Source organism: Ruditapes philippinarum, unplaced genomic scaffold (genome assembly GCF_026571515.1).
Source record: "Ruditapes philippinarum isolate M1 unplaced genomic scaffold, ASM2657151v2 ctg6025_1_1_1_1, whole genome shotgun sequence".
NCBI lineage: Eukaryota > Metazoa > Mollusca > Bivalvia > Venerida > Veneridae > Ruditapes > Ruditapes philippinarum.
This window is the reverse complement of record NW_026853454.1, coordinates 46,288-70,011: the sequence shown is the minus strand read 5'-3', so window position 1 is coordinate 70,011 and position 23,724 is coordinate 46,288. Positions and strand designations below refer to the sequence as shown.

Sequence of the window (23,724 nt, the reverse complement as noted above, 5' to 3'; positions counted from 1 at the left end):
ATTTTTGACTGGGTTTTCCATCACACTTACACTGGATAGGTCAAGGTGACTTTCCAGCTTTACTGGTAAAAGAAGACCTCAGAGGCCCTTCCGTACATTATTTCAGGCACTAACAGGCACCGAAGTAGAACCACCGAAATTCTGAAAGCTAGCTGGATAGCTCCTCACATGAAAGAATCCAAAGTTCCTGTCAGGATTCTAACCCACTAGAGTGCGGGGCAAGTCGTTTGAAATCAAAACACTTAACCACTCATCAAAGGACGCCCACTCCCTAAAATGCTGCAAATGGTAATCTTTGTTTAGTATAGATAAAATGTCATTACAGAGGCATATTTACAGTCAATCCAGAAGTTGTTGTTGTGTTCCCACACACATATACACTCCTTGGAGCAACATTGGCTGTAGCTTGTAACATCTGAAATAAGAAATGTTATGCATGAGAAGTGGGAGGGTTGGGGTGTTGAATGAGGAGAGAAATATCTGAATCTGATCATCTGAAATAAGAAATGTTATGCATGAGAAGTGGGAGGGTTGGGGTGTTGAATGAGGAGAGAAATATCTGAATCTGATCATCTGAAATAAGAAATGTTATGCATGAGAAGTGGGAGGGTTGGGTGGTGTTGAATGAGGAGAGAAATATCTGAATCTGATCATCTGAAATAAGAAATGTTATGCATGAGAAGTGGGAGGGTTGGGGTGTTGAATGAGGAGAGAAATATCTGAATCTGATCATCTGAAATAAGAAATGTTATGCATGAGAAGTGGGAGGGTTGGGGTGTTGAATGAGGAGAGAAATATCTGAATCTGATCATCTGAAATAAGAAATGTTATGCATGAGAAGTGGGAGGGTTGGGGTGTTGAATGAGGAGAGAAATATCTGAATCTGATCATCTGAAATAAAGAAATGTTATGCATGAGAAGTGGGAGGGTTGGGGTGTTGAATAAGGAGAGAAATATCTGATCTGATCATCTGAAATAAGAAATGTTATGCATGAGAAGTGGGAGGGTTGGGGTGTTGAATGAGGAGAGAAATATCTGAATCTGATCATCTGAAATAAGAAATGTTACGCATGAGAAGTGGGAGGGTTGGGGTGTTGAATGAGGAGAGAAATATCTGAATCTGATCATCTGAAACAAGAAATGTTATGCATGAGAAGTGGGAGGGTTGGGGTGTTGAATGAGGAGAGAAATATCTGAATCTGATCATCTGAAACAAGAAATGTTATGCATGAGAAGTGGGAGGGTTGGGGTGTTGAATGAGGAGAGAAATATCTGAATCTGATCATCTGAAACAAAGAAATGTTATGCATGAGAGAGTGGGAGGGTTGGGGTGTTGAATGAGGAGAGAAATATCTGAATCTGATCATCTGAAACAAGAAATGTTATGCATGAGAAGTGGGAGGGTTGGGGTGGGGGGGAAGTTGGGTGAGGAGAGAAATATCTGAATCTGCTAACCAACACCGTCTTAAACATGGCGAAAGCAAAAGAACAGTTTCCTTTATTCAGACGATGTCAATATGTTGTATATCTTCAAATCATTACATTTTGTAAAGCTATATATTTGCTGTCTGTTGATTATAAAATAATTGTTTATATTGTGATTACAATGATCACAGAATACATAGAATGAAAGAAATTAGTATCACTGTAAATATATATATTATTGATAGTGGGGCATGAGTGAAATATTTCATTCCGGAATATTTTATTCTGCTTATTTATATCTGCTTACGTACACCATTCATTGTTTATATTAAATTATGTAGATACTCTAAGACTAATTGTGACAAATCTTTCTAAAACAACCATTAGGCTATGAAATCTGTACAATCCATACAAATTACCAAAAAGGAGTTCAAAATATGCAAAAATAGCCATGACTGCCTTAGTCACACAGTATAAATATGGTGATAAATTCTGCAAAATCAGTCATTAACTGCATATACAGTCCGACCCCGGTTATTCGACAACCCTTTATTCGAATACCCGGCATTATCCGAAGTAGATCACCGGTCCCGTTTTTATCTCTATATAAAACAATATAAATACGAGCGTATTATTCGAAATGCATTATCCGAATACTTCCTATTTTTCGAAGTAAAATTTCGGTCCCGATTATACAATTACGAAAGAATTTCACACCTATTATTCGAAGCCAGCCTAATTATTATTCGAAGCCAGACTAATTGACGCAGATCCACTCGCTGACCAGTCGACTTGTGATAAATATTCACAGTCATGCGTGTAACTAGACAATCATGATAATAACTCTTCGTGTGTTCTTTAATCAACTTTAATTAACGAAAATGAAAAGCTATGCACTGTGTCCGATTTTGTTTAAGATGACAGCAATAATTTTTATACATTCCGTATATGTGAATTTGTCAAAACATTTTTTTCATTAATTGAAACGCTACATGACAGCCTTAATTAATCCTAATCGAAAATACCAGAGTTTAGCTGTAAATACCCTAGTGACGACACGGCCATTATCAAGGCTTTGCGCGAAATGAAACGATACATAATGTAGAATAAAATGCAAGTATTTATGTCTTCAATGTCAATACAATAATTTTTACGCATCTTTTCTTAAATACATATCTATTTTTTTCAATTGATTACATGAAGTAAGTGTGTTGTAAACGGTAGTTTTGCGGTGATTGGTCAAAGTGGAGTAGTTTTCGTCTATCAGAATATTCCCATTACGATTATTCGAACCAATCGATTATTCGAAGTAAATATTCAGTCCAAGGCACCTCGAATAAACGGGGTTAGACTGTAACTTGTTAATTATTACTAGAATCTTAAGTCGTTTCACTTTTCTTAAAATCTTAGTACATTTTTCTCAAATTTGATTTTCTTGGAATACTTTCAAGTTTGGCTCATCTGAAGACAATTGCAGCTTTAATATTTATTTCCATTCTAACATGCTTATAAGAAAGGGAATTGATAAAAAAAATGCTGAACTTCATTGTTCAGAGACTTTATTTTCCTGATGCCATTTGATTTAGTGATGTCACATCTGATGTCATATGACAGAAATGAGGAAATCATTCCTTTTTTATGCTGTGCAAATAATCACATAATAATGTGTCTGTTTAATAGGGGGTATAATGTGAAGCATACAAGAATGTTTTATAATATTTGTTTAACTGTACAAATATTTTCATACAGACCTGTGACTTGCCTAGACCGGGGTCTCCTACGATAAGCAGATGTGGGTCCCCTCTTACAGGAATTCTGTTCTGAAAATAGAATTGTCACTTTTTTCTGATGGTTTTCGTTTTGTATTTTGTTTGTTTTATGTTTGATTTTTTTTTTCAATTAAATGGCCTTAGTGACTTGCAGCTGACTAGGATTTAGTGGCCCACCAAATGTTATATTGAGGTGATCACAAATGATCTAGTAACATTTATGTTAGGCTAAAAAAGCTCCCTCAAAAAGAGTTAACACGGTTTTTTCTTTTTTTCTTGGGCTGTGTGACCTAGTTTTTTTACACCAAATAACGCACATAAAACAACCTTTCTGACGGAAATTTTCAAAATATCTGGATTGATAATGTAACCTCATCAATGATAAACTCATACACAACATTTTCTTAAACACTGGCCAAGGCAGAATTTGGCCATTGGCCATCCTGCAAAAGAACGAAGAACAGGATTGCTACTAACAGTACACTCTATTTGCCTACAAGACAGGTATAAGGTATCATATTTTCTGGTTTACGAAAAAAGTAACTTGATGTTTTTGGCGTTTTTTGTCTCATTTTCTTATCCTTTTTTTCTTTTTTGGTGTTTGAAAAAGTGACAACATTCAACAGATTTTCTGTAACACCACCAGCACTGTTGGTAATCCCAAAATAATGAAAAAACATATGATCATATACCTTGTCATTTGAAAATTTCTGGGTACCTCCAAATAAACCAAGCACTAGACCAGCCTTTACCAACTCATGACCGTATATACTAGGACACAATGATCTGAAAATATAACATTAATCATAGACTTAGTCTTTAATGGTATCTCATCTTACCTTGGATAATAAGCTTAGGTACTTCTCAACCTGGAAGAATTTATTGTAGTTAATGGGAATTTCAATTAACATTCATGAAATCATTTTATGCACACCAAGTAAATTTTATAACTTAGAATCATTTAGTATTTCAGTAAACAAGGTACAATAATTGATTTTCAATCCAATATTGATTCTCAAGCAACAAATATTCTTTAAATTTCTTCAATGAAATTAAACAGGTACACAAGTCATGTAGTTTAAATATCTTATGCTTCAAATTTGTTTGCTTGGTTTTACCGCACACCTACACAATGCAAGTCATATGGAGCATGGAAATGTGATTTTGGCTAACCCCAGGTAAGCAACACCATAGGTCAAAACCACCTCATCTGCTAGAGCTAAAAGATGCAGAGACTTTAGTAACTTGAACCCATTTAGTCGCCTTATATGATGGTGCAAGAATAACCTGTGGCTGTAATTTTGATGCATCATCTACAAAGGGGGTATGCTTCAAATAATTATGATCTTATTCTATTTCAAATGAAAGCTTACTTTGTGAAAATTTCATCTCTTTTATAATAAACCAGGGAGCGAATAAACCTTTATACTTAAGGACTCATCTTTTGTATGCAAGGAAGTCATTAGTAAAATATCACAGTATTGCCGTTAAAAATTTCTAAGGCGCTCCATTTTGTAATTGAGGCAGTCATTTCTTAGATTTATCACACCCAACAAAGCCTTTTCTAAGTTCTGAGGTGGCCAAAAAATGCATCTGAGACAGTAATTCTAGCCTACAGTCGCCTCCAAACAACAACCTAGAATCAATTTTATCATTTGACAATTGAGCAGATTACAGTATAAAAGTCTGAACTGATATGCAACAAAGACAGGCTCTCACTGGTGAAAAAAGGTAATTCAGTATTGCTTAAATAATTATACGATTAACCGGTCGAGTAGGATTTAGGTATCAAAATAAGAAAATTGACATGCCAACAGTCAATCTGGTCATACTGCATAGTAATGCAGGCAAGTACTATCGGAAAATAATTGGGGAAGCTTCTAACTGTGAACAGAACAAAAGAGAATAGACTTTGCTTTCTGTAACAATAGAATAAGCGTGCAATGGCCCTCTATCAAACAGAAGGAGATAGCAAAAAACGTGGCCCCTTATTCCATTTTGGTCGTCTGTCCGTCTGTCTTCTTACTCATTATTCGTGCTAGCAACTTAACGATGAAATATACATATACCCGACTAGCAGTCGGAACAGGTTCTCTTCACTGTGTATCATCTCAATTCCATACAATTCCTTCATCGTAAAATCCATCGCCAGCCCTTCACTGCCTGACTTATTCCCCTTTGTATTATTTACCGAGTTTGCGTGAACATACAATAAGAACATACATTTATCTTTGTTCTTTCCTCTTCCTGAAAACAGAAACACAAAAGGCAAGGCAGTGAATCACTTAAAAGAGTTTATTGTTTATCTCTAAATGACAGAGGATAACATGGAGTTATTTCTAATATAAGAATATATGTATTTATATGTAATAAATGTATGACAAAGAATTATGGGCAGTTATTCTTTTAAGGTAAATACTTCAACAAATAAACATAGTTTTGTTGTTTTTTTATTCAGTTTTTATTTTCTGTTTATTAATTTCTGCTGTTGTAAATGAAAATCTGGTCACAAAAATAGTGACACGAACTGCGCATGCTCCATTTTAACTGTTAAGGTATTTGATCCACCGGAAAGCGGCATAAACATTTTTTTGGAATATTTTCAATAAGGAATATAATTGTTTAACATCGCTATAAACAAGGAGAAAAGTTGCTTTTTTAAAAAAATACTCTTTTGAGATAACACATGAGATGTCAGTAAAAAAAGTACCCACGTTTGTTCTCATTACCTTAGAAAAGAGGCACAAAAATCTGCTCGAGTAACCAGAAAAAGAACTTAACCAATTTAAATGAAAGGTAACCTATAGCCCTTACCTTCGTCTACACTGTTGACTTTGACCACACCAGACACTGTGACAATGTCCCCTGGTACACAACTGTCCACTGAAAACAATACACGGTGATCAAGGTAAAAATAATGGGAACCTAATTTCTTCAGAAACTTAAGATTCTTGTCAATGTAATAAAAAAGAAGCGATATTTTCTTACGTTTTAAAGCAATAGTTGACCTTATAGCAAGCATGACGTTTTTCTCAAATTTTATTTACTTTGACTACTAAATACTTAAAAGTAAACATCACTGATGGGGTTACAGTATTTTTGGCAGAATTTTCATGATTTAAAACCCCCGGGAAAAAACCCCACCTAAACCCATCCCTTTTAATTTTCAAAATCTATCGCCCCTTGGGTTTATCCGTCCAGCTTTTTGGGAATTCTTCACCCATTTTTTCCTGTAATCTCCCAAAAATAAAATTGTATACAAAAAACCCAAATAAAAAAGGGTTTTAAAAAAAAACTTTTTTCAACGAACACTCATTAAATTTTGAAATTTAATTTTGGCCCTTAAAAGGAGAGCTGTTTAAAGCCCTGAAATTCTTTAATAATAAAAAAAAAAATTTTCTTGAAAATTTTTGGTTTAAAAAACCTTTCTACAAACTATCTTACTGGTGTCATATACGATTATACAGGGGTCACACCCATATTAAATGATCACGGGATTTAAACAGCCAGAACCCTGGGCCCGGGGTATCTCTTTTTCCCCAGGGCCCTTGGGTGAATGAAAACAGGAGGAGCCAAGTTAGGTATTCATGTCTACGAGCGGCTAAGAATAAATTAAACTAGATTTACAGTTCACTTCGTTTTTATAATGCATTTTTTTTCGTAACCTAAATACCAGATGGTCATTAATCTAGATGTGCGTCCTACGTAAAATATGCATACAAATCTAAAACGTCGGACACGTTATATGGAATTTCTACTAGATTAATCAATGCCAAGTCTTTCTTATTCATTGTGTTCAAGCTTCAAATCTTTATTTTTAATACCAATTTTTAACAATATATAGATTTGATAGAGTAATACTTTGAATTGCATTACCTTATAGTCTGCCAGTCAATAGTTTCAGTGAGGCTCGAACTGCGCTGTGGTTGAAAAACCTTTCCTCTGCAGTCAGACGAGGAGCACTGAAATCACACTGTCTTAATTTAAACACTATTTATTATAGCTTGATTATAAAACAAGAGCTGTCAGAGGACAGCAACGCTTGACAATTCAAAAGAGCTGTCACAAAGGGTGTTTCATTAAGTATAATTATGTTTATGAATACATAAAATTGTCCTAAAAAGGTAAAAATGCTTGTTATTAAGTTTTATGGAGTAAATCACTGATTGAATATTATGAATGGATAAAATTGTCACAAAAAAAGGCACAAACCCTTCAGTTGTTATGGAGATACCTGAGCTTACACCCAAAAACTTCACCAAGCATTTCTAAGTTGAAGAAGAGCTGTTGGAGGACAGCGGCGCTCGACAATTCGAAAGAGCTGTCACAAAATGTGTTTCATTGAGTTTAATAATGCTAACTTATATGAATGCATAAAATTGTCCCAAAAAGGTACAAAGGCTTGTTATTAAGATGTTTTATGGAGTAAATCAGTGTTTGATTATTATGAAGGCATAAAATTGTCACAAAAAAGACACAAACCCTTCAGTTGTTATGGAGATACCAGCTTACACACAAAAACTTAACCAAGCATTTCTAATTTGAAGAGGTCAGCTGTCAGAGGACTCAACTCAACAATTCGAAAAAGTTGTCACAAAGGGTGTTTTATTGTGTATAATAATGCTTACCTATATGAATAAGTGACAAATGAGTGACTGCATTAACTTGAGTATTCTGTGAATAGTCGAGCTAAAAAAGAAGTACTTTCAAGTCTGATTCCTGGTGCACAACAGTACTGATGTCACATGAGGAAACATCGTCTTATCTGTTCTTTATTGGGTTTTGATGCTGCACCAGTACTGTAAAAGCTATATGGCGATTTTCCAGTTTCACTGGTGAAGCAAGACCTCAGTGCAGTACTTGATACAGGAATAGGCACCTGAGAAGTACCACCACCATTTCATAGGCTAGATGGATAGCTTCCTCACATGAAATAATCCAAGACACTGGCAGGAGGATTTGAACCCATAGTGGTGAGGGGGCAAGTGGTTTGAAGTCAAAAGACCTTTACCACTCTGCCACAAACACTCCTAAGACAATGTCTTGACCCCAGCGGGTTTAAAACCATTTTCCCACGGTATTTAAAAAGGTAAGACAACCTATTTTTTACACCCCTAGGCCAGAACAGGGCGTTTTTTCCCTTCTTATATAGCAACCGGGGTCTGTTTAAATTTTTGCTTTCCCCAAAGAAATATTTTCATTAAATAAAATGGGCATTTTGCAAAGGGTGTTCCCCCAATAATTGAAATTTCCCCCATAAAAATATATATATTTTTAAATACACATACATATATTTTTTTTTTGGCAAATGATATTGTGTAATTTTCCCCAAAAATTAAGGGCAGGGCTGCTTCACCAACCTGTGAAAAAAAAGCCCTGTAGTATTATTGTACAGAATAATCTTTTGCTATCCATTCCTTCTAACATGAATCTAAGACAAGTTAAATACTGCAAGTTTCCAGTTCATAAGAAAGAGAAAAAAATACATATACTCACAGAGGTAGGTAGGATATATTTCCCATCTGGTAAATTTAAAGTCTGAAATTGAAACACATATTAATGAGCAAAAACATGGTTTTATACTGGTGTTTTTATTTCCTGCATATTTAACATATCTATTTTCCACTAAAATAGAGTGGTTGTCTTCCCCTTGAACATAAAAAGTTTTGTAACTGCAGTATAAAAAGTTAAATGACCAAATAAACATCTCTAATGGAAAAAAAACAATTAAATTTGAAATGATAAATTTGACTAAATGTATGAACTATGTTACATTCTAAGTTGTTGGTGTTTGATTTTAGTTTTCCCGTGCTGTATTTTTCTCCTTCAGAAAGCCACAGGTTGTTTTGAAAAATGCCCCACCCACCCAAACAACAACAAAAATCACTGCCTTTAATGTCAGAGGAAGGAATCCTTGATATTCTTAAACATATTCAATTCAAAAGGGACAGAAAAAACGGTAGCATCTATAAGTCATAGGAGTGGAACAAAATTTAAACTAAAAGTCATAGGTTGCAAAATTGCTGCATTAAATTGTGACAACATCAGAAATAGTGAAAGTTTCAACATACCTGAATGGTGGAACAGTTGTTGCATTCAAAGGCCAGGATTGTACACAGAGGTTTGATATTACTGACCCTTACCACAGTTCCTTTCACCGATACAAATTTGCCTGTAAATCAATGTTTCAGATGTGAGCCGCGTCATGACAAAACCAACATAATGCGTTGGCGACGTGCAGTCTGATCAGGATCCATGCTGTTCGCTTACGACTCTATTACAAGTAGAGAAACTGATAGCGAACAGCATGGATCCTGATCAGACTGCACAGATGCGCAGGCTGGTCTGGATCCATGCTGGTCGCAAACCCACTATGTTGGTTTTGTCTTGACGCTCAATTTTTAGCAGAAAGTACATTTTTAGTCGACTCAAGTTGCAAACACTAAACTGAAGCTAAATGGCAATATCCGGTTATCTGCCCCCCGGGACAGATTAGTTCATCCAAAAATCATGATCTCGTGGACGCTTGTTTTTTCCTTGAATTTCATTGGTTGAGGTTACTCCCAAGGAAGGGCATTAATTCTTACTATAAATTTCGCGGTTTCCTGCATGATTTATTTTCCATAAATTTAAGCATGTCAGTACATGTGTACATTACATATCTTGAAATATTCATTCAGTATAAAATAAAATCTTTTCAGTACTGTTTTCATTAACACTTGCAAAATGTTTCATATTTAATATAATTTTCTTTGGCTTTATTTTTAAGTGGAAAAAAATCATGAAATTGTCATTGAACGTTTAGTCATCCGTGTAACTTAAATTACTGATAAATTCATTTTTACGTGACTATACAGCAGTATAGACAGTTAGGTATGCAAGGCTATTACTTGTATGAAAGCCTAGTACGTATCTGCCCCGGGACTGATAACCGGAGTATATATATAGCGACGAAATAATTTACTAACAATATTTAAATGCTACTAAAGGGAAAGTTTTCCCCGGGAAGAGGGTTTTCTTCGGGGGCCATCATGCTTTAAAAAATGGGGCTTGGCAATGTTTTGGGGGAAGTGTCTTAATAAGCATTTATAAAAGGAATGAATTTATTTTTACTGACATTAAAGTAACATTATGAAAGCCTAGTACGTATCTGCCCCGGGACTGATAACCGGAGTATATATATAGCGACGAAATAATTTACTGACAATAATTAAATGGTACTAAAGGGGAAGTATTCCCCGGGAAGAGGGTTTTCTTCGGGGGCCATCATGCTTTAAAAATGGGGCTTGGCAATGTTTTGGGGGAAGTGTCTTAATAAGCATTTATAAAAGGAATGAATTTATTTTTACTGACATTAAAGTAACATTATGAAAGCCTAGTACGTATCTGCCCCGGGACTGAATAACCGGAGTATATATATAGCGACGAAAATAATTTACTGACAATATTTAAATGCTACTAAAGGGAAAGTTTTCCCGGGAAGAGGGTTTTCTTCGGGGGCCATCATGCTTTAAAAAATGGGGCTTGGCAATGTTTTGGGGGAAGTGTCTTAATAAGCATTTATAAAAGGAATGAATTTATTTTTACTGACATTAAAAGTAACATTATGAAAGCCTAGTACGTATCTGCCCGGGACTGATAACCGGAGTATATATATAGCGACGAAATAATTTACTGACAATAATTAAATGGTACTAAAGGGGAAGTATTCCCCGGGAAGAGGGTTTTCTTCGGGGGCCATCATGCTTTAAAAATGGGGCTTGGCAATGTTTTGGGGGAAGTGTCTTAATAAGCATTTATAAAAGGAATGAATTTATTTTTACTGACATTAAAGTAACATTATGAAAGCCTAGTACGTATCTGCCCCGGGACTGATAACCGGAGTATATATATAGCGACGAAATAATTTACTGACAATAATTAAATGCTACTAAAGGGGAAGTATTCCCCGGGAAGAGGGTTTTCTTCGGGGGCCATCATGCTTTAAAAAATGGGGCTTGGCAATGTTTTGGGGGAAGTGTCTTAATAAGCATTTATAAAAGGAATGAATTTATTTTTACTGACATTAAAGTAACATTATGAAAGCCTAGTACGTATCTGCCCCGGGACTGATAACCGGAGTATATATATAGCGACGAAATAAATTACTAACAATAATTAAATGCTACTTAAGGGGAAGTATTCTCCGGGAAGAGGGTTTTCTTCGGGGGCCATAATGCTTTCAAAAATGGGGCTTGGCAATGTTTTGGGGGTACTGTCTTAATAAACATAAAAGGAATGATTTTTTACTGACATTAAAGTAACATTATGAATGCCTAGTACGTATCTGCCCGGGACTGATAACCGGAGTATTAGGCTATATAATACGGAATGAACGATGTTAAAAGTATATATGTACAAGTTCATTCCGTCTGCTATTTTAAAACGGTATGATGAAATTATATGAGCAGTATCACTGTATAAGTTAATTCTGTTGGCTATTTTAATACGGAATGACGATATAATGAAATGATATAAGCAGTATCAATGTATAACTTCATTCCGTCAGTTATTTTTTACGGAATGAATGATATACTGAAGTGATTTTAGCTGTCTAAATGTAGGAGTTCATTCCGTAGAGGATATTTATTATGTAAAAACCCGTTATGAACCCCTTGCTAGATGATTGTTCTTTCACAGGCTAACTACGCAAGCGCATGGTAGGTAAATATTTTATTTTTTTGCGCATGCGGGTACGTGTGATATGTTTCAAGCGCCTGAATGATCCAGATCAGTAGGGCTGACCACACGACTGTCATAAAAATACAGTTAAGAATGTTTCTGCCCCGGGGGGCAGATAACCGGATATTGCCAGCTAAATTTACAAACCAACCTTTGTTTACATAAATTCTATAAAATTATCAACAAAAGCTTTGTTGTACATTTTTGTCTGTTAAAAAAATTTGACCACAAAGGAATCTTGAGCCTCAAGTTTTTGGCATCCTTTCCAGGGACGGCAAAACCAATTGTCCGTATTGCGCAGGTTGTCTCACAGCCTGTACAATAAAGTGGTGATTTTCAATACTTTACTACATAAATGAATCATAAAAACAGACAATTAATTTAAAATCAGATTTTGCCGGCCCTGCTTTCAGTGTCAAACATTTTAATGAAGCCGAGTTGTAAAAGAAAGTTTATGTTATATATATATTGCTTGACCTCCATTCAACAATACTGGAATGATTTCCCCAAAACCAGCAATAAGATTTTCATTTAAAAGCAACATTTAAATGTTTATTATTATATTAAACATCAGCGTATGGCTCAAAAGTTCTTGCTACACTTTCCAAATGTTCATACTGATGTCTAACTGCGATTTTTCATACTTTTAAATACGTGGGCTCTTTCGGGATAGAAAAAAAAAAATAGAGGAAAAAATCACTTACCGTAATAATTTGCCTTTAAGCTTTTTAACGGTACAGCTGTTCCATAGTTGAGTATTCTCGCATGTATAAACGGTACAAAGTAATCATCTGGTGAAATTTCTGTACCATTCTCTACTGCTGCGTCCCTCGCTTCTCGTAACCTCTTGTGACTTATGTGCTGAAATTTGATGCGGTCCGGTCAATATCATAAATATACAAATAAATTTTTAAAATTAACTTTTTTCAGGGTTTATATAAATTTGTTATCAATCGCAACAAATTGAGCACAACATATAGGATATGCAAGTTTTTTTCTATAAATACACGATTTACTTTTTATCAAGTGGTATGAAAATAAATACTTCATGAGTGGCAGTAGCCATTTTACTTTTTTGCGACGGACGCGCCCTCAGGCGCGTTCAGAGCTAAGTCATCTACATGGGATTTCGTCTGCTACACTCGCGCAAAGTGTCCTCAACCGATTAACAGCCCAAGAAAAAGTACATCAATTTGATCCTTTAAAACTCCCATACTATGTCGGGATATCTTAAAATCTTCCATATTTAGCCTTTTCAATTTCAAATTAAGTTATCCAAGTTAAAATATGGACGTATATGATTGATAAAAACGTTGTAGTCCCGTAGTATTATTGCGCAATTATGCAAATTACTGCCGAAACGATTTACCGCTGTCGAAAAAGTAGGACAGCAAATTATACTATAATAAAGGTGTAAGCTCTGAGTTCCAAGAAATTATTAGTAAGAAATAAATATTTCTACATTATACAAAACATTATTATTAACAAATCAAAAGTTTTTTGGACTCTAGAATAACTCACGCATTAATAAAAGAAGAACTATTTTCGTGACTCATACCGCGGGTTTAGCTGAATATTCAGCAGTTATTAATAAATTAGATACATTTTCTAGGTCACGATACGAGTTAACCTTCGCTATTCTAAAAATAGATTCTGCTTTACCTGTGCTGATTTTCGGACAGTAGGGAGTACACATTATACATGTTATAAACCAGCGGATACTTACTTTGTTCACATGCAATACTTTTAGAAATTCTATACAATTGTAAGAAGCAAACAAGTTGAAAATGTAATTTAGTGTGAAAATGAAAAGAACAACTAAACACTGTAGTGCTTTTAAAAAAAAATTGTGACATTTAGATTAAAATAAAAACGATGTGCTCTGGCCCTTGCAAATAAAAAAATCTAAAAAATACGGTGACTATTAATTGCTGATGATTTTAACCAAAAATATTTTTAATGAGACGTACATATCCAAAAGAAATAAAAATACAAATGACTTATATTTTATTGTCTATATGTCCACTATGTTAAAACACGAAGCAATTCTAAATAACATTCTCACATGTATAATCACGGATTTATCCGTGGTATAATGTATTATGCTTGAAGTCTATTTGCATGGTTTTATTTTAGAAATATTTCGTTGAAAGTTTTTTTTCCATTTACATATCATTTCTTGGAATAAATCGATAATGACACTGATTTACAAGTTTGACCAGGGTTTTAGGCATATATTTCATTCTGCTTGAAAGTAGAAAATCTGGATTATATCAGATTGGGACACAAAATATATTGCTCCTTGTATGGTACAAATTTTCTCTGTTATATATTTTGTGTTTTATTTTTTTTTTTCTAAAAAAAACCTAAATGTCTCCCCGGTTGCATGTCCGTCGCATTCAGTGCTGCAGCACTTTGATTTCTAAAAGCAAACAAATAAACAGCAACACTATCATGACCCTAATAATACCTCTATTTTTTTTATTTTTTTATTTTTTTCAAATAAAAAAAAAGCTAAAAACAGTTATGACATCTGTGTATATAACGACAAATATAAAAATCTTTGATTTTCTTTAATAAGTCCAATTACAATTTCATTTTGTTTTAACATACTAGTCATAAGCTATGAGTGCTTTTCTTCAGATACACTTAGGAAAACACACAAACACACAAATACACTGACTTTCGATTTTGTATATGTATTGTGTTTAAAATGAAATGATTTAATCAGACTCTTGACAGGTTCTTGTGTTTAGGGATACAGTTTAAAGTTTATTTATATAGTAAAAATTCTTCATAACAATTCTTCATAACAGATTGAATTTTATAGAATATAATCAATGCAAATGTACAATCAATAAATGAGCCGCACCACGACAAAACCAACATAATGGGTTTGCGACCAGCATGGATCCAGACCAGCCTGCGCATCCCCACAGTCTGATCAGGATCCATGCTGTTTGCTTACCAACCCTTTTACAAGGCGAATAACTGATAGCGAACAGCATGGATCCTGATCAGACTGCGCTGATGCGCAGGCTGGTCTGGATCCATGCTGGTCGCAAACCCATTATGTTGGTTTTGTCGTGACGCGGCTCAAATCATGATATTCTTGAATGGTATAATGACTAAATTTTATAGCCCCATAATTATTGAATATCTATACTGGCATGCAGGAAGTTCCCACACAAATTCATAGATTACTTCAAAACTATTTTTAATACACTCACTCACCTAAAAATCTATTCTTATGCAACAATATTCAAACCATCACACAAGTTACGATGTTGATCATTATTCCTGTAAAGTTGGTTGATTCTAATTCAAGCAATCAAGGAACACATAACACAACATAATGAAATGACAAGGGCAATTACTCCTCAAATACTGAATAAATCCACAATCAAACCCCCAATGGTGCACAACTACACATGTCAACCAGCATGTCTGTAAGGTTTCATAACTTAGGTCAAATACTTTTTAGCTATATATGACCCAAGTTGAAAATTGCAATTTTTCACTAGGTCAAGGGCAATAACTCTAGAAATACTAGATAAATCCACAAGCAAAATGCCAGGTGCACAACTACACATGCTGATCAACAACATTCCTGTAAAGTTTTATAACCCTTGGTCAAACACTTCTTGAGCTGTGTGACACAAGTTGAAAATTGCAAATTTTCACTAGATCAAGGGCAATAACTCTAGAATTACTAGATAAATCCACAAGCGAAATGCCAGGTGCACTACTTCACATGCTGAGCAACATTCCTGTTAATTTTATAACCCTAGGTCAAACACTTCTTGAGCTGTGTGACACAAGTTGAAAATTGCAAATTTTTACAAAGTGAAAGACAATAAATTTGACAAAACAGAATAATCACATGGGCACATCTTCACATGCTGAGCTACATTCCTGTAAAATTTCATGGCTCTGGGTCAAATACTTTTTGAGGTACACATGACACAAAAAGAGAACAGACTAAGGGATGGATGTACAAGGGCAATAACTCTAGAAATACTAGATAAATCTACAAGTGAAAAATCAGGTGCACAACTTCACATGCTGATCAACATTCCTGTGAAGTTTCATGACCCTATGTCAAACACTTTTTGAGCTATGAGCCGCTCAAGTTAACAAGAGCTGTCACAGGAGACAGCCAAGCTCGACTTATAAAATACCGGACGCAGTAAGGAGGACAAAACTATGAAAGAAATCTCAATTATGTATTAATATGTATTAAGTTATAGTAAAAAAATAACATATGTTAGCATAAATTCCAAGATCAAGGGAAATAATTCTAGAAATAGTCACACTAGAGTTATGAACGTTGTCACACAACATGTGTGTTATGATAAGAAATATATATTTGAAGTTTGAAGTAGATACCTTAAAAAGTAAAGAAGTTATAATATTTCTTAAAGAAAATCCTAAGTTCAAAGAGAGATAAATCTGTAAAAATTGCTTCAAGAGTTATAAACATTGTCACATAAAATGTAATTGATGATAAGGAATAAGTATGTGAAGTTTGAAGTAGATACCTTTAAATCTAAAAAAGTTATAGTAAAAAATAACATTTTTCTAGTGAAAAAATCTAAGTTTATGGGGAGATAATTCTTATAATATTGGTGCTAGAGTTTTGAACCTTGTCACATAGGATATGGATGATGATAAGGTACATATATTTAAAGTATGAAGTTGATCCCTTTAGAAATAAATAAGTTACAGTAAAAAATAATATTTTTTTAAGGAAAATTCTAAGTTCAAGGGGAGATAAATCTGAAAATATTGGTGCTAGAGTTATGAACCTTGTCACATAAGATGTGGTTGATGATAAGGAACATATATTTGAAGTTTGAAGTTGATACCTTAAGAAATGACAAAGTTATAGTGAAAAATATTTTACTGCACCAAAACTTTAATCTGAAATCTTGACGCGGACGCCGGGGCGAGTAGGACAGCTCTCCATATACTTTGTATAGTCGAGCTAAAAATTGCAAATGTTTACTGAGTCAAGGGCAACAACCAGGCTTGGACATTAGCGGTGGTCCATTGGTCCGAGACCACCTGATTTTGGCAAGGACCACCTAATTTTACAGGCAACTGGTCAGTTAGACCACTTGAATTTTCCAAATGGTGCAGGGCTCATCTGGAAGAATGGTTATTTGGTCGAAAAACGTGTTCTATAATTGTTGTTTAAAACTATTTCTCCGATGTACAGGTATATGTTCATTCATCTCATTTGTTCAAAAAGATCTTAAAACATCCATAACTTTTTATTAACTCGCTAACAGTGAAGTTTAAAATGTAGAAAATTATTTTAATAATTAAAGTATAAAATTCATTCAAATGTCTCTAGTATTGAATTTATAACATTGTATCACTATGGGATATCTGATAAACACATGAATAATGGTGCAAACAAAGGCAAAGGAAAACATAAATATCTAGTAATCTTTGGCTACTTTTTTAAACGATCAGAGATCCATTTTTTTCTTATTTAAAGTACTTTAAAGGTTATAAATACTTTGTCAAAAATAAATAAATTTCAACAAACAAGCATGTATAATAAATCTGTAAAGGAAGATAAGCTCAATTATAATGTAGGAATTTTTCTGTTTATCATTAATATTTCATTGTTTCAAAGACAAGAATATAATAACTTAATAGTTTAATTAAAAATGTTAATCTATAAAAAGCTATTATAATTCTTATAAGATGTACCAGGAAACAGCAATGAGTATTTGAATAACAGTAAGGAAATAAGTCCATCACAAATGGTTTCACTATTCCCTTACTTGAGTTGCGGAAGAAGTCACTTTACCGAAGTATGAGTATACTGTCATGTATTTTTCAATGAGATAATCAATACTAAATAGGTATACAATGACTTACTATCTGATCTAAGATTGAAATAGAAACAAGAGGGCCATGATGGCCCTGAGGTCGCTCACCTGTATATAGCCCCCCCCCCCCCCAGGCCAATTTTTACCCAAGGGCTTTTATTTGAACAGACTTGGTAGACACCCATAAGAAGATGTTTCATGCTAATCATCTAAGTTCTAGCTCATTGGGTTTTTTAAAAGAAGATTTTTTAAGTTTTTACTATACACATATAGTTAAAAACAATGACACCCCTGGGGCAGGGCCAGTTTTGACCCCCGGGCTTTTATTTGAACAAACTTTGTAGATATTTACTTAAAAATGTTTCATGTATAATATCTAAACTCAAGCTATTTGGGTTTTTTCAAAGAAGATTTTTAAGTTTTTGCTATAACACATATAAGGAAAATCAATGACCCCCGGGGCGGGCCAGTTTTGACCCCAGGGCTTTTATTTGAACATACTTGGTAGACACCATTAGAACATATTTCATGCTAAATATATCTTAGCTCTAGCTCTTTGAGTTCTTTAAAAGAAGATTTTTTAAGTTTTTACTATATGCATATAGGGAAAATCAATGACCCCCTGGGGCGGGGCCAATTTTGACCCCAGGGCTTTTATTTGAACAAAACTTGGTAGACACTCATTAGAAGATGTTTCATGCTAAATATCTAAGCTCTAGCTCTTTGGTTCTTTAAAAGAAGATTTTTTAAAGTTTTTTTACTATATGCATATAGGGGAAATCTATGACCCCCTGGGACAGGGCCAATTTTGACCCAGGGCTTTTATTTGAACAAACTTGGTAGACATTCACTAGAATATGTTTCATGTCAAATATCTAAGCTCTAGCTCTTACGGTTCTTTAAAAGAAGATTTTTAAGTTTTTACTATATGCATATAGGGAAAATCAATGACCACCCGGGGCGGGGCCAATTTTGACCCCCGGGCTTTTATTTGAACAAACTTGGTAGACACTCACTAGAAGATATTTCATGTCAAATATCTTAGCTCTAGCTCTTTGGGTTCTTTAAAAAGAAGATTTTTTTTAAGTTTTTACTATATGCATATACGGAAAATCTATGACCCCTGGGGCAGGGCCAATTTTGACCGCAGGGCTTTTATTTGAACAAACTTGGTAGACACTCATTAGAAGATGTTTCATGCTAAATATCTTAGCTCTAGCTCTTTGGGTTCTTTAAAAGAAGATTTTTTAAGTTTTTACTATATGCATATAGGGAAAATCAATGACCCCTTGGGCGGGGCCAATTTTGACCCCAGGGCTTTTATTTGAACAAACTTGGTAGACATTCACTAGAAGATGTTTCATGCTAAATATCTTAGCTCTAGCTCTTTGGGTTCTTTAAAAGAAGATTTTTCTAGTTTTTACTATATGCATATAGGGAAAATCTATGACCCCCAGGGCTTTTATTTGAACAAACTTGGTAGACACTCACTAGAAGATGTTTCATGCCAAATATCTTAGCTCTAGCTCTTTGGGTTCTGTAAAAGAAGATTTTTAAGTTTTTAATATATGCATATAGGGAAAATCAATGACCCCCTGGGGCGGGGCCAATTTTGACCGCAGGGCTTTTATTTGAACAAACTTGGTAGACACTCATTAGAAGATGTTTCATGCCAAATATCTAAGCTCTAGCTCTTACGGTTCTTTAAAAGAAGACATTTAAAGATTTTTCTTTCGGTTGCCATGGCAACCAGAGTTCTGCATGAAATGGAATTCTTTGAACAATCTTGATAGAGCTTCATACAAAGAGTATTCCTGCCAAGTTTCATTAACATTGGCCTTGCGGTATCATAGAAGATGTCCTTAGAATATTTAAAATGTGGACGGACGACAGACGACGGACGCCATTTGGTTGGCCATCCTAAAAGCTCACCTGCACTTTGTGCAAGGTGAGCTAAAAATACATGTTTTCTTCAGTTGTTATAAATCTAATAATAAATATGTCTCTGTCACCAACTTTAAGTGTAGTTCTTCTAAATCTGAAGTTTCCTTAAAAACAAATGAGTACAAAAAAAATTAAAAAATGGACAACCTGTGTTCAAAAAGGACCACCTGAATTTTGGATCCAGTGGTCCGGCATACCACCTGCTGAAAAAGTTAGTGTCGAGACCTGACAACTCAGATAAACAAAATAAATTCACAAGCGAAACACCATGTGCACAGCTTCACATGCTGAGCAACATTCTTGTAAAGTTTCTGACTCTAGGTCAAACACTTCTTGAGCTACAAGAGACAACAAAAGCCATGTCAACATGGCCATCCCCGCCGAATGTGTTTGCTCATTGGAAGAATGCATATGTAGTAGAGCAGAATAATTCAATTTTAAGAGGTCTTTTGGTAATGAAAACTTATGGCTGAAGTGATTACAGATTTTAAACCTATGTGAATACTGATGGCTGAAAATAACAAGAGCCGGTTGAACTGGGTGATGCTCCCCATCTAGGATTTGGACACAGAAAAGTATATCATTTGTAGTTTCAGAGTTATGTCCCAGACAAAGTTTAAAGTGTGATAATTCCAAACTTATGCAGAGTTACTGTTCTTTGCACTGCACTTCTACTCAATAAGATCTATCTACCGACTTGCGCATGACACGTCGTCTCAATATGTTAATCATTTCTGTGAAATAGTTGTAAAATATGACTTCAAATAACCAAGTTATGGGCCAGACACAATTTTCCTTCAAGGTCATGCTGTGACCTTGACCTTCAAGGTAGCAACCCAAATGTTGCGCACGACATGTGATCTCAATATGGTGATCATTACTGTGAAATAGTTGTAAAATCAAACTTCAAATAATAAAGTTATGGATCAGACACAATTTTGCTTCAAGGTCATGCTGTGACCTTGACCTTCAAGGTAGCGACCAAAATGTTGCGCACAACACATTGTCTCAATATGGTGATCATTCTTGTGAAAAAGTTGTAAAATCTTCAAATATTAGGAAGTTATGGGCCGGACATGATTTTGCTGCAAGGTCATGCTGTGACCTTGACCTTCAAGGTAGCGATCCAAATTTGAGCGCGACACGTCATCTCAATATGTTGATCATTTCTGTGAAATAGTTGTAAAATCCACCTTCAAATAACCAAGTTATGGGCCAGATACAATTTTGCTACAAGGTCATGCTGTGACCTTGACCTTCAAGGTAGCGACCAAAATGTTGCGCGCGACACGTCACCGCAATATGGTGATCATTTCTTTGAAAAAGTTGTAAAACTCATCCAAGCAATTGACTAGACAAGCATACTGACCAAGTTTGATGATGATTGGTTCAAAAATGCGACCGCTAGAGTGTTCACAAGCAATTGTGGACGTACGACGGACGACAGACATTCACCAATCCTAATAGCTCACCCTGAGCAAGCTTAGGTGAGCTAAAAAGGGAAAAAGAAAGTTAACAGGGGAGATTATTATGGAAACCTTGTCATATTATAATGATCTGGGAATTTAAAGTTTGAAGTAAATCCTGTTAGAATTATGAGAAGAAAAAAATAATTCATAGAAAAAAATCTAAGTTCAAGGAGGGGGGCATAATGCTGGAAATAGTCAAGCTAGGATATTGAACCTTCTCACACATAATTTCAGTTGTAATAAGGAACATTTACATGTACTTGAAGTTTTAAGTAGACATCTTAAGAAAATTTTAATAAAAAAGTTATAGAAAATTACATTTTTTTTTCATGGAAATTTCCTGAGTTCAAGGATGATAATTCTGGTAAGTGAAAGAAATATCAACCTTGCCACATATGTTGCGGATGATGATAAAAAACATATATTTAAAGTTTGAAGTAGATACATTAAGAAATAAAGAAGTTATACAAAAACAACATTTTTTTCTAAGAGAAGGGGAGGTAAATCTAATAATTTTGGTGCTAGAGTTGTGAACCTTGTTGTGCATTATATCTCCATATCTATCCATATTTCAAGTTTTTTAAAAATATTTTCAGTGTTTTTTAATTTATCACAATTACATGTATTGTTATATTTGCCAATATTTTAAGTCAAATTGTTGCCATAGCAACCAAATTTTTCAACACAGATGTGCACAATCTCCAGACTGCCATCTATCGATATTTCAAGTTTCATAAAAATGTTTTCAGCACTTTTTGCGCTATCCCGGGATCTAGTTTTTGTGTTATTTTTGCCATATTTAAAATCTATATGTTACCATAACAACCAAATGTTTCAACATAGGAAGAAAAGAAAAATTCATGCATAATCTTCAGACTTCCATCTACCCATATTTGAAGTTTCACAAAAAATATTTTCAATACCTTTTGCGTTATCAAGGGATCCAGTTTTGTGGATGGATGGTCCATCATGGACGGACGGACGGTTTGAAGAATGGAAGTGCTCAAAGTCTGGTATATAAGTGGCTACTCTTTTGTTCTCCCTATTGTTCTTTTAGCCAAGTAAGAGAAAATGTAGTCAAATAAGAGCTTACTGAATGAAAAGCATCAAAGGAAATTTACTCTTCCAATAGCCCTCTAAGTATCTACATGTTTGTACAGAGGGAAAACCTAAAGTCCCCAGTGAGTTAAGCCAGTAGAAGACTAATAACATCTAGGACAACATTTTATCAGAAGAATTATTTTGTATACCTACATAGTTTTTTATTTTTATTGTTTTGTTTTGTTTATTTTTGTTTGGGGCACCAACTTAAGTAAGGTTATATGGAGCTGAAACAGGACAGATGAATTTGGATAACCCTTTATGAGCAACACGAGGGGTCAAAGCCACCTCACCTGCTGGAGCTAAGAAAGACTCAAATAATTCAAACCCATTTACTGTAAAATCATTATTATTCGTGGGGCACGAATTTTCGTGGTTTTCATGGTAGGTCAATCCACGAATTTAAGATCCGACGAAATTTTATCCCAACAATTACTTCTAACCATGTCTCTATTCTATACATGCGTCACCGCTTTTCCGTTGATTATTGTGTTATGATGGTATACAGATAATCAGATTAGTGACAGATTAAATCTATAAATAGTTAAGGTTTGCAATATTTAAACAAGAGGGCCATGATGGCCCTGAGGTCGCTCACCTGTATATAGCCCCCCCCCCCCCCCCGTCCAATTTTTACCCAAGGGTTTATATTTGTTTATTTGAACAGACTGGTAGACACCCATAAGAAGATGTTTCATGCTAAACATCTAAGTTCTAGCTCATTGGGTTTTTTAAAAGAAGATTTTTAAAGTTTTTACTATACACATACATGTATAGTAAAAAACAATGACACCCCTGGGGCAGGGCCAGTTTTGACCCCCGGGCTTTTATTTGAACAAACTTTGTAGATATTTACTTAAAGATGTTTCATGCTTAATATCTAAACTCTAGCTATTTGGGTTTTTTCAAAGAAAGATTTTTAAGTTTTTTGCTATACACATATAAGGAAAATCAATGATCCCCCCCCCCGGGCGGGGCCAGTTTTGACCCCAGGGCTTTTATTTTTGAACATACTTGGTAGACACCCATTAGAACATGTTTCATGCTAAATATCTTAGCTCTAGCTCTTTGAGTTCTTTAAAAGAAGATTTTTTAAGTTTTTACTATATGCATATAGGGAAAATCAATGACCCCCGGGCGGGGCCAATTTTGACCCCAGGGCTTTTATTTGAACAAACTTGGTAGACACTCACTAGAAGATGTTTCATGCCAAATATCTAAGCTCTAGCTCTTAGGGTTGTTTAAAAGAAGATATTTAAAGATTTTTCTTTCGGTTGCCATGGCAACCAGAGTTCTGCATGGAATTAAATTCTTTGAACAATTTTTAAAGGTGACCACCAAAGGAACATTCCTGTGAAGTTTGGATGAAATTGGCTCAGTGGTTTATGAGGAGATGTCATTTAAAGCAAAAGTTTACGGACGGACGACGGACGGAGGCCGGACGAAAAG

General features: G+C 34.8%; 1 protein-coding gene across 1 annotated transcript in view; it reads right to left on the bottom strand.

The window, feature by feature from the left end:
- The window catches only part of LOC132736903 (DNA helicase MCM8-like), a gene marked incomplete at its 3' end in the record, with an annotated part of 76,458 nt that overhangs the window by 17,046 nt on the left and 35,688 nt on the right, over nucleotides 1–23,724 (bottom strand). Inside the window, 9 exon segments of the mRNA XM_060724116.1 lie at nucleotides 338–415; nucleotides 3,177–3,245; nucleotides 3,887–3,980; nucleotides 5,264–5,441; nucleotides 6,009–6,202; nucleotides 7,071–7,156; nucleotides 8,691–8,732; nucleotides 9,266–9,366; nucleotides 12,620–12,776. Of these exon segments, the coding sequence (XP_060580099.1) occupies nucleotides 338–415; nucleotides 3,177–3,245; nucleotides 3,887–3,980; nucleotides 5,264–5,441; nucleotides 6,009–6,202; nucleotides 7,071–7,156; nucleotides 8,691–8,732; nucleotides 9,266–9,366; nucleotides 12,620–12,776 (999 nt within the window).